General features: G+C 48.3%; 1 protein-coding gene across 1 annotated transcript in view; it reads right to left on the reverse strand.

The window, feature by feature from the left end:
• Positions 1 to 12055, reverse strand: part of LOC137640023 (VWFA and cache domain-containing protein 1) — a 447337-nt gene that overhangs the window by 210634 nt on the left and 224648 nt on the right. Inside the window, 1 exon segment of the mRNA XM_068372387.1 lies at positions 6010 to 6162. Within this exon segment, the coding sequence (XP_068228488.1) occupies positions 6010 to 6162 (153 nt within the window).

Consider the following 12055-nt stretch of genomic DNA (forward strand, 5'->3'; position numbering starts at 1 on the left):
AAAGCGGAAGCTTGCTGTTTAGAGATGTTGCGAACAGGTCTACAGTCGAGGAACCCCACAAAGTCCGCACTTTGTTGGCTATCTGACAATTCGAAGACCATTCGGAGCCTACTATCTGAGTCGCTCTGCTCAGATTGTCCGTGAGTACATTCCTCTTGCCAGGAATAAATTGAGCTGATAGAGACACTGAATGTTCTTCTGACCATCTGAGAATCTTTACTGTAAGATGGCATAGAGGCTGCGAAAAGGTACTACCCTGTTTGTTTATGTAAGCCACTACTATGGTGTTGTTACTCATCACCACCATAGAGTGACCTGCCAGCAACAGTTGGAACTGATGAAGAGCCAGGTAGGATGCTCTCATCTCTAGAAGAATCATGTGCTGGTACCTTTCTGACTCTGACCAAAGGCCGGAGATCGTATGGTGCACCAGGTGAGCCCCCACCCTTCTTTTGATGCATCTGTGAAGAGCATCATATCCGGAGGGGGAACGAGAAGATTCTGTCCCCTTCGAAGGTTTTCGTCTACCATCTACCAACTCAAATCCGTCACCTGATCCTGAGTTATAGGAACTCAAGTGTCCGGTGGGTTGGAGTGTTGGTTCCATATGGACTTCAGCTGCCACAGCAGGGATCTTATCCTGAAGAGGCCATTTGGAACAAGACAGATGAGAGAGGTTAGATTGCCTAACAGACTTAACCATTGAGAGGCTGGAAGACCTTCTTTCCTGAGGAAGGGTGCGGCCACTTCCTTCGGTCTGTGTACTCTTTTGTCTGATGGGAAGACTTTCTCTTGGACGGTGTCTATGATCATAGCAAGGTATATCAGTCTCTGTGAAGGTTGCAGTAATGACTTCTCGAGATTTATCAGAACCCCCAGGTCCTGACAATACTTGAGAAGCATGCCCCAGTGATGAAGAAGGGTTGTCTCCGAGTCTGCTAGGATCAGCCAGTCGTCCAGATATCTGAGAAGACAGATGCCGTTCCTGTGAGTCTTAGATGACACTAGCATGAACACTTTGGTGAATACCTGAGGAGCTGTCGCAAGATCGAAGCATAGAAACTTGAACTGGTACGTCTTTCCTTAGAAACTTGAACTGGTATGTCTTTCCTCGTGTATGAATCTCAGATACTTCTCTGAAGATGGATGGACTGGGACCTGGAAGTATGCGTCCTTTAGATCCAGTGTGCACATGAAGTCCCTTGGACGAACTGCTTGCATGACCGTGTCTGCCATCTCCATTCTGAACCGAGTCTCTTGAACAAACTTGTTCAGAGGGGAGAAATCAATGACTGGTCTTCAGCCTTCAGTCGCCTTTTCACCATAAAAATTTGACTAGAAGCCTGGGGACCCTTCCGCGACCTCTTGGAGAGTGACCTTCTGCAGGATGATCTGGACTTTGGCCCTCAGGGCCAGCTCCTTTGCAGATCCCTTTGCATAGAAGCTTAGATGTACTGGATCCCAAGTCAGAGGAGGGAGAGATTGAATGAATGGGACGCGATACCCTAGGGCGATCACTTCGACCGTCCAGGGATATGCCCCGTAAAGCTGCCACCTCTGCCAGCAGTGCTGTAGGCATCCTCCCACAGATGATAAGTGATGAGGAATGCCATTCCTACTGGGAGGGACCACCTCGGCCACCTACCTTTCCTCCCATCTTTCCTGAAAAGGACTTGGACCCCTTCTGTCCCGTGGACTGAAAGACCCGGTTCGACGCCTTAGAACGTCCTGAGGACCTAAAAGTTCACTGGTGAGTAGAGGAAGGTACTTGCTGAGGCCGAGAAGACTGGGAAGGTCTACCATAGGTCCACAATGTTATGGCCCTATGGAGGAGAGAATCATTGGACGATTTCCTCCATCGCTCAACAGCCCTCTATCTTTTCCAGAACGAAGAGAAATGAACCCTCGAGAGACTTCTACTTTTGACACCTGCTTGTGAAACCGACCTATGACGGTATCTCTTCTCTTGAGGATGGCCTTCACCCACAGGGTGATAACGTGGTGCAACAGAAACTCAAGAGTCCGGGTACCTGACAACAAGAGGGTCTTCAAAGTCTTCCTGGCGGACTCCTTCAAAAGATCGTGGGAGCGAACTGTGAAGCCTAAGGATCCCAACCATAGATCAAGCCACGAAGCAGTCTGCATGGCATATTTCTCGGCTCTCTCTATATTTAGGAGCTCAACTGCCGAGAGGGAGGCCTTCACAGAGGAGAGGGTTTGAGTTGGAACACCCTTCATTAGGGACTCTACCAAAGGGTCAAGGGTCATGGTGGTATGTGGTTCCCCTTTGATCTCATAATACTTCTTTTGTAAAACGAAAGGAAGTGGAAGGGACCAAGAGGAGGAACCTGCTATCAAGGAACTAAAAGTTGGTGATAGCTTTCATTTTGGTAACTGTCAGACCTTTGGACCAGGGCAGAGCTGTACTGGACCTGGAAGGTTTCTGGGTCTCAAATATTTCAGCGAGAACCATATCCTTCCCTTCCTGGATGGTGGAACCAGGAGTGAACAGCCTGTTGATGGCCTTTATACAGGCAAGGACCTGCCGAAAGGTAAGTTCCGACTCTCGTCTCTCCTGTTCGGAGTGATAGTTCAGACTGGCCGCTTTTGGAAGATTCTCATCCTCCGAGTCTAAGGGGTCGTCCACCTCCAGGCTCACATCCAGAGCCTGGGGTAGGTCAGGGATGTCAACAGAATTACCAAGGTGGGCCCACCACAGGGGACCTCTGTACCTCAGCCAATCTAGTTGCCCGTGCAGGAGCGTTCTTAGGTTACGAGACACTAGATGAAGCCTTGGCAGCCGGAGCTGGAGGCTCCCCCTCTAGAGGAGAAACAGAAACTGGAAATTGGTCTGGTGGCTCAACCTCAATGTCTTGGGGGTTGAAGGGATATATCGTGATATCCCTGGGCGAGCCAATGTCCCTACTCGTCCCAGGATGGATGATAGCGGCTTGAGGTGGTGTTACACCTCTCATCCTTTTCTTCTGCTCATTAGTTATGACCTCCTTTACCTTTACTGACGTAAAAGGTAGGTTGACCATATAAGAATCAGAAGGAACAGGGCCTTCAACACGCTATCGGTGTGAAGGTGATCTGCGATCTCTGTCTGCCATCGACCTCCTTCTAGGGTGCCAACTCCCAACTGACGAACCTAACGAGGGTTCCAGGGGGATCCTAGGAGTTGCCTTGACTGAGATAGTCGGAGGTTGTGGCAGTGGAAGAGCCACATTCAGAGTCTTTAGGAGGGGGGTCATGAAGGTGCTCACCCATGGAGGAAGCTCTAAACCTATAGGTATACCCTAGAATTCCCTAGGAGTGTGTCCTTTGGGTGGAACGATGGAGGTGATAACCTCTGAGGCAGAGGAACACGTTCTGCACTTCTTCTAGGAAGGGTGTTGGTCTTTCGCTGGAGGTGGAAGACGCAGAGGGACGAGGCGAAGGTGTTGGTACCACACTTGCTTGCGGTCCCGATACATCTGCTCGTGAATTGCTCCCGGAAATCGCCGATTTGCTCGTGAAATCACGAGATTCACGTGCAAAATCGCGAGTTTCACTCATCACTGACACGATTCACGAACAGAAGTGCTCGCAACAGGAGCACTAGGAGCCACAGAAGAAGAGGAAGGTCTAATGACTTCCTGCTGCCCCAGAGAAACACCTATGTCCAAAAAATCTTTATTAGACAGTCATGGTCCCGTCTGTCTCATCCTAATCCTACTTTAATACATCAGTTAAATCTGCTATGCTTTATCTATAAAGAAGTCGGCAGAGAAGGCCTCTGATGGAGAACGTGTCACAGCGGGACACGTTTCTGAGCGTCGCATAGACGAACATTTTGCGAAAACTCTCACGGCAGTGGAAGGCACTGGGGGTTTAGCTGGATGCCTGTTAAAAGAATGGTCTAACTCATCTTCAGGTCCAGTCCGAGGTCATTTGGAGGGTCTGGTTGACGGGCTACATGCTGATGGACTGCGCGTACGCCTACCTCTACCATATACGAGGAACGGCTAGACCTTGATCACGAACACACGGTACCCTCGCGAACGTGAACACTGCCCTCGTTCTTGTGAGCGTCGTCCTTGCGAGCGCCATTCTCGTTATCAAGATTGCAGAGATCTAGAACGTGAGCGTCTGGACCTAGGTCTAGACTTTGCTCGCTATCGTGAAGAACTTGATCGTGATACTCATCCTCATGAAGAGGAACGCCTCCGAGGAGAGTGTTGAGACCTGCGGTCTCGTGAGCGTGAGGCTCTAAAGCGTGAGCGTGAGGCTCTAAAGCGTGAGCGTCTTCCACAAGAAGAGCGCTCGGATCGTGATGACCTACAATCCATTAGATCTTCCGATCATAACGAACGGCGATCAGGGGAAGAAAGTCTAGAAGGGTGAGGCAATGATCGTCCTTTGGCACTGCAGATGGTAGGAGCACTGGTCCCCAGAAGATCCACACCTGCAACCTCCGGGTTCCTGTGGGGAGAAACAGAAGGTTGAAGGTTAGGGGACAACGAGGTCCCAGGATGGAGAGGGGGTTCGTCGTCAGCAGGGGGCCGTTGCAGAGGTGAACGCAAACGATCACCTCATCCATGCATGGAAGGGCCAGGAGAAGGCGACAGATGGACCTCGCACAATTCCAAAGCATGAGATGTCAATCACTCTGGAGAAGGCTCCTTCCTGGCACCACGATGAAGAAGGCGCTGCAGTTCCTCCTTCAAAGGTGGTTCCAAATCCCTAAGGACGACCACACCTGCCGCAGATATGAAAGGGAAAATGGCTCGCAGTGGCTGGAGGAGAAGTTGCTCCTCTAGGGGGAGCAACAACCCCATCAGTACCGCAGGGTTGCCAAAGAGTTAAATGATCTGCGCTCCTACTTGATTGTCCCTCGTAAGAGCACGAGCGAGAAGGAGCTTTTGAGAGATTTGGGGTGCGAGAAGGAGCAGCTCTGGTTGCCCCTGACGGAGAGCGGTCGCACTTAGTCTTCTTATTCCTACGCCGCCCATATTTCTCCCATTGGCAGGCAGACTACTCCCTACACTCTTCGCAGGGCGAACCCTGCTCGCATCGATGCCTTCGGCAAGTAGGATACAAAGAGTGCGGGTCGGCATCCACACGCCCTGGACAGGTTCCCATGATAAAAGCGATCGCAAGAGAAAACACACACACCTGAAAAGAGAAAGCAGAATTGGAAAATTCCAATGTCAGTCAGGGGGAGAGCGGACATGTTCGATCTCTGCTGAGCCAAAAGAAATAATGACGTCTCTCACTGTTGTGAGATTATATATAGAGAGACAGCTGGGTACCCCCCAGCCTCTCCGCTCAAGTAGTTAGGCAGGGTTGCCACCTCACAATTAAAGTCTAATGGCTACCTCCAGCTGCCGCTGAAAGATAATCCACATAAATAACGGAAGGTTTGTTAGTATGAGAACAATTTTATTTTAAGGTGTATTGACGTTGATGAAAAAGTGCTCTTCCATTTTTTTTTCATAAAAGGTTATTTCTACAAAATTTCCTTAGAAAATTAAGTTGGATTGCTCACTGCAAACCAACCTAGTATGGGTGTCCCTGGCCATACACAAACCATTTCACCATGTTAAGGTATCCCCACTTTGAATGTAATGGAGGTAGCATACAAAAGAAATGACAAAACTATGGGGTTCTTAATACATGATCCATCCTTACTAGAACCTTATCAACTGAAAGCATTAATACAGTATTCATCCTTACTAGCTCCTTAATAACAGAAAGCAATCACTGGTATGTAGTTCTCTACACTGGGAGCTTAAAGACAGAGACCAGAGTATGAAACATGCCAAAATATATCACCAAATTCTACTGTAATTCAAGATATCCTCCTAACAAGTCTTTACTTAGAGTCACGAATACTATTTTCCTCATTTATAGCTTACTTAAAGGACATTACAAATGAACAAATAATGACCAATCACTCACAGTATCCTGAATTTCAAGAAAGCATTGCTTACTTGAGATTTATTAATCTACAGAGGAAGTACTTACCCCTGGAATCAACAGCAAATGCATAAGACTGGGCTGGAGAATTGAAATGTGTGACATCTTCAAGAAGACTAGCCAGAGGAACATCAATACCAAGTATGCCCAACAGTGATCCCTCACTAGTCTGAATACTCTGAGTCAGAGATACAACCATACCTACAAAAAATAAATAAAATCAAGCAACTGAAACTCATTATAACCAATAAAATTGTATAATAATTGACAAAGCGGTTTTATATCAATAAACAAATACAGTATGAAACTTAACCAGTATGCTGTGAAAGATGTAAACAATGTTCTACCATAAATAGGAGCTAATCTAAACTAAGATTGGAATAATCCATAATTACTATTTCAGAAAAAAGCCACACAAATAAGAAAACCCTTCTTTAACTACTGTAAAATGAGTTTTTGACATCAATATTTTTGTGGAATGAAATTATGTTTTGTAGAATTACAGTCCACACCATCAATTCTTAGAATCACAAAGAGTAGACAAATTAGATGTTTATAAACAATTACAGCTTTTTTAACTTTGCTTTCTCATCCCTCTCTCTGAAGCCTTCTTCACCTTTAATACATTTACAATTCTCTTGTTATGGTTATACAGAATGATCCAAAAAGTGTCAGAGATGATAGCTAAATATGCCTAAAATGACAAATTTGGAGATATGTAATTTATATTTTTCCTAACGATACAAAGCTTTAAAGATTTAAAGGCCAGTCATCAATGGCAGAGGCGAGGGACAGTGACATTGCCCTATCAAGCAGGACAATGTCCTTGAGATTGAACAAATACTGTATATGATCAGCGCCCAAGACCCCTCTCTACCCAAGTTAGGACCAGGGAGGCCCAGGCAATGGCTGCTGATGACTCAGTAGATAGCCCTATAGGTTCTCCCAAACCCCCTATCCTTAGCTCACAAGGATGGTGAGGTTGCAGTGACCAAAGAAACTAACGAGTCCGATCGGAACTCATACCCCAGTCTGGCGTTCACCAGTCAGGAAAGCTATTAGGGGCATTACTTTTGGCAAAGCTGAAAGGACGAGCCATAAAATTTTAGCAAGGATTCACTACCAATCCCGCTAGTTAGCGGAGGTAGGGGGGAGGGAGTAGTTCAATACTCCTCCCACTCACACACTTGTGATTGAACTCACTTTGCTTAGAAGTAGGATGTCAAGGGGGATAGGGTTGGTGGGTAAGTTTGTATAAATAGTTAAAAGTTTGTATCGTTAGGAGAACTGGACATTATCTCCGAATTTGTCGTTTGTTCTGTAACTGGAATACAAACCTACACTGTTTATCAGGGGTGACTCACCCATTAGGAGGGTGGACATCCCTGCCAAACTGGCTTCTTGGCTACCCGGGGGCTCCTTATTCAGAATAGGAATGTACCAAAAATAAGGAGTCCCTACACCTCGATAAACCTTGCTACGAGAGCTACGCGGCTTATGCAAGGTGTGTTGAGATATTAGCAGTGTGATTAGCAAGGTAAAAGTTATTCCGAGTCTTTTGTAGGAAAAGCTGCTGTAACCAAGACTTTCCCAAAACCACCTCACCAGGGCATGGGGACGCAACAGTACAGTCAGGCCTCCTTCTTTGCGATAGTTAGGTTACAGACATAGGCGCAAAAATGAAATTTTCGCGAATAAATGCTGCACTAGGGTGGGCTATCTCCTAACCTAAAAAGTCACTGCCACTTGCCACGAGCGGGTGCCCGAGCTGATGATTAACAGAGAAAATAGTGCCTAATATTGTTTTAATTTGGTTCCTACAACAATTTATAATCATATGTAGAGTGTACAGTACATGTGCAAACATGTACACTACGTACTGGACAGACTAAGGTTACAGTACAGTATTTTGCGAAAGTAAAGTTTTACCGAGTCGTCATCATCCCTTTGCAGTGGTTTGAGGTCAGCTTGTGCAGAGAACCCAGGTTGCAGCTTTCCCCAGGGGAGGGAAGGATGAAGAAAACAATAAGAGCCAGTCAAACCTTTTCCTCACGCAGACTAAAACCAGTAACAGTGCCTTCAACCTTCTGCTACTAGTCCAATAGGGAGCTTGAGTTATACCAGCTGTTGTGCAGCCACCACAGGGCCGATAGAGAACGTATTGAGCCTCCAGTGGGTCACGTCTTGCAGGTAGTGGGCTGTGAATGTATTTTGAATTTTCCACACCCCAGCTTGTAGAATCTGCGTTACTGAGAAGTTTCTTTTGAAGGCCAGGGACGTAGCTACGCCCCTGACATCGTGGGCTCTGAGGTGACGTGAAGGAGGAGGGTCTTGAGTCAGCGCATGGTCTATGACCCTGTGAATCTAAGCAGAGATGGTATTCTTGGTGACCCACCTCTTGTTCCTCCCTGTGCTAACGAAAGTGCAAGCACACGGGGACGGGATGCAGTTGTTCTTTTGAGGTAACACCTCAAACTCCTTACTAGGCAGAGTAAGGGATGATCAGGGTCATCTGTTATAGAGCGGAGACTCGAAATCCGGAAGGAGTTGAATTAGGTATCCACCACTCTTGGATTCTGAGTCTTGGCAACAAACTCAGGGATGAAGCTGAACATTACCTGTCCCCATCCCCTTAAATAGGCGATGTCGTATGAGAGACCATGAAGTTCACCGACTCGTTTGTCCAAAGACAAAGCTACCAGGAACACCGTCTTTCAAGTCAGATGGTGATCTGTTGCCTAGTGTAATGGTTCATAGGGAGGTCTATTCAGAGACCTGAGAACTCGAACCACGTTCCACAGGAGAGGTCTCACTCACGAATGAGGACAGTAAGTTCGTAACTCAGTGTGAGTAAGGAAAGTTTCAGTGATGAGGAAATGTCCACTCCATTCAGTCTAAAGGCGAGGCTTAAGGCTGCGGGATAGCCTTTTACCGGCGAGACTGAAAGGCGCATTTCTTCACGCAAATACATGGAAACTCCACTGTTGCTGGAATAGTGGCATTGAGAGGAAAGATACCCTTTCCATGACACCAACTACAGAAGAAGTTCCACTTTCCCTGGTAGACTGCTGCTCATGATTTCCGCAGGTATCCAGACATCCTGCTCGCAACTTGTTACAAGAATCTTCTCTGACTGAGGAGATGCTGTATAGTCTCCAGGCGTGCTGTCGTCAGAGTAGATCGTGTCGGGGAGGGAGTTCTCTTGGAGACTTCATCAGGAGTTGCAGAAGGTCTGGAAACCATTCCGCATGATGCCATAGCAAAGCTATGAGAGTCATTGAGAAGTTGACCGATGTTCTGACTTTGTTGAGTACGTTCCTCATCAGACAGAACGGGGGGGAGGCGTAGATGTGGATGATGTCCCACCGTAGTTGGAATGCATCTTGCCAGAGAGCCTTGGGGTCTAGGATTGAGGAGCAGTACAACAGGAGCCTGAAGTTCAGGGCCGTAGGGAATAGATCCACAGTCAGAGAACCCCACACAGGAGTCAGTTTCACTCTAGGAGATGTTATAGCGTTGGAGACTCCTCTTTTCCTCTTAAGGGGTGAAGCAGCACAGCTTCTTTGCCGGAACTCTGCTGATACCGATGGATGTTGAGGGGCTGCAGAGTCCTCTGAAGAGCGTGAGGCAAAAGTAGGCTCAAAGGCTTGCACAACAGCTCTGACCATGCGACTGAATCAGGGCTGCTTGCTGACACTGACACTGTTAGAGAGGTCCTCAGGAGGGAAAGGGACCGAAAGTTCCCATTGAGGAGTCTTTTCCAGTGGATGACACTGTGGGTCCGCCTTTGAAAATGGAATCTTCGGGATCTTGAACTTCCCTGTAGTGCCCTTTCCCTCTTTCCCCGGCAGTCGTGCTAGAATTCGTTTGCGAGGAGGGAAATGGGGCGACGGAGACCTGTTGGAACACCTACCTTTCTGTTCCTTCCTACTTCCTGTCCTCATGATGACGCGACTTCCTAGAAGTTGGAGCTATTAGAGAAACCTGCTTGCGCAATGGTGAACGCTGGTGAGCAGGAGAGCACTGGCGCGCTGGAAAGTGCTGGCGAGTTGGAGAGTGCTGACGCGTAGAACGCTGTCGTGCCAGAGAGCGCCGATGTGTAGGAGAGCTTTGGCAAGCAAGAGAGTCCTGATGCGCAGGGAAGCGCTAGCATGCAGGAGAGCGCTGGCACACTGGAGAGCACTGACATGCTGGTGAGCGCTGGCGAGCGTTGACGAGCTGGCAAATGCCAAGGCGCTGGAGAATGCTGTGATGCAGGAAAGTGCTGACGCTGAGGAGAGTACTAACACGCTGGAGAGCAATGACGCGCCGGAGAGCACTGATGCAATGGAGAGCAATGGCGCGCTGGTGAGTGCTGACGAGCTGTTGCTGAGCACTGGTGAGCACTGGCATGCAGCTAGAGCTTTGGAAAGAGTGCAAACGCGCTCATGGACAAGAGAGCGCTGCGCAGGAATCTGGTGCATTGGCAAACAACGCGATGGCTGAGGAAGCGTCGGCACTGGATGACACGCAAGGGAGTGACATGTAGTCACATGACGAGCAGGCAGGCAGGTCAGGTGGACGGCAAGAAGCAGATGATCGGCGTGTAGGAAGAGCTGGAACAGGGATGTGCCCTTTGATAGGGCGAACATCCACCGAAGGAGATCGCGCAAGATCCACGGGAGAGTCCAAAACCAAAGCGTCGTCATAAGGTCCAGGAGCAAGCGAAGGTCGAGGGCCAGGAGACAACGAACGAGAAGGCTCCTCTGCGGAGGAAGGCTGCGTATACGAAGCTGAAGAAACAAAGAGGTGCCTTTTCACTGAAGGAGAAGGTGCACATCTAAGGCAAAGAATGGGGCGAGCCCTACGGAAACGATGATGCCCTTTTGGGGGCCGTTGGATCAGCAAGTTGACCTTTAGAAGCAGTAGTTCTGCGAAGAGGAGTCTCTATGAGTGAACTCCCACGGGAGGGAGAGACACTTGCAGGAGAGATGGACGAAGGACTTTGCTTTCCCCTCGAAGGATGCTCGGTAGGGGCGGGAAGCGCATTCTGCAGCAAAGTCGGAAGAGTCCGAAAGAGCAGAAGGGTCGGCAGGATGGGCAGCAGACAACCCCTCTGATACAACTACATCGACACAAGCAAGAGGATCCACCTCCGAAGTCGACGAGGGCTGCACACTAGCACTGCAGAGGAGAAGTTGCAGCAAGGCATCCTTGGAGGGCGGACCCGGTAACCCCAAGGATGACCACACCTGTACAAAGGAAGCAAGAATCAAGGACTCCCCCAGGGGAAAGGCAGGGCCACTTCGCTAAGGGAAGCGACGCTGTCTCTTGAGGACCGGGGTTAAAGGGCCTGTGCTACTACTCGACGGTCTCTTGGATGAGACTGACCGAGCAGGAGCTTCGGAGGAAGATCGGGAAGCAGAAGAGGAAGGCTTGGGTTTTTTCAGTTTTGAAGAAACCTTCGAAGGAGAAGAATCCCGCTTAGACTTTTTCTTCCGTCTGTGCACAAACCTTTCCCACTGGGAGGCAGACCACTTCCGACATTCACTACACTTATTACCAATATCACAAAGTTGACCTCAGCAGAAAGGACAAAGGGTGTGGGGATCGGTGTCCAAAGCAGACATGAAGGTACAGCAGGGCCGGCCTTCAAGTCCAGGGCAGGTATGCATGTTCAGCAGAAGTCAACACAAACACATTGAAGAGAAAGAGCAAACACAAAAAGCATTAATGGCAGTCCAAATATTTGGTGAGGATGAAGAGCGGCAATGACCGTTCACCATCCGAGCCAAAGGCAAAGTGAGCTCAATCACAAGTGTGTGAGTGGGAGGGGTAGTGAACTACCCCCGCCCTCCTAACTAGTGGGATGAGTAGTTAACCCTCAATAAAATTCAATGGCCCGTCATTAGTAATACCCTTAATAAATAGCGTAGGTTTGTATTCCAGTTACAGCGCAACTGTAAAATTGACATAGAAAATACTCAGACGAGAATACAATACGCTAGCACTGTCTTAGTGCTCTGAGCATTTGGTACATATAGCATATACATTTTTAGATTTGAGGCAAGGACTCACCACTGTTTAGTAAATAAACCTGAGATATGATGATTAT

Source organism: Palaemon carinicauda, chromosome 4, assembly GCF_036898095.1.
Source record: "Palaemon carinicauda isolate YSFRI2023 chromosome 4, ASM3689809v2, whole genome shotgun sequence".
Lineage (NCBI taxonomy): Eukaryota > Metazoa > Arthropoda > Malacostraca > Decapoda > Palaemonidae > Palaemon > Palaemon carinicauda.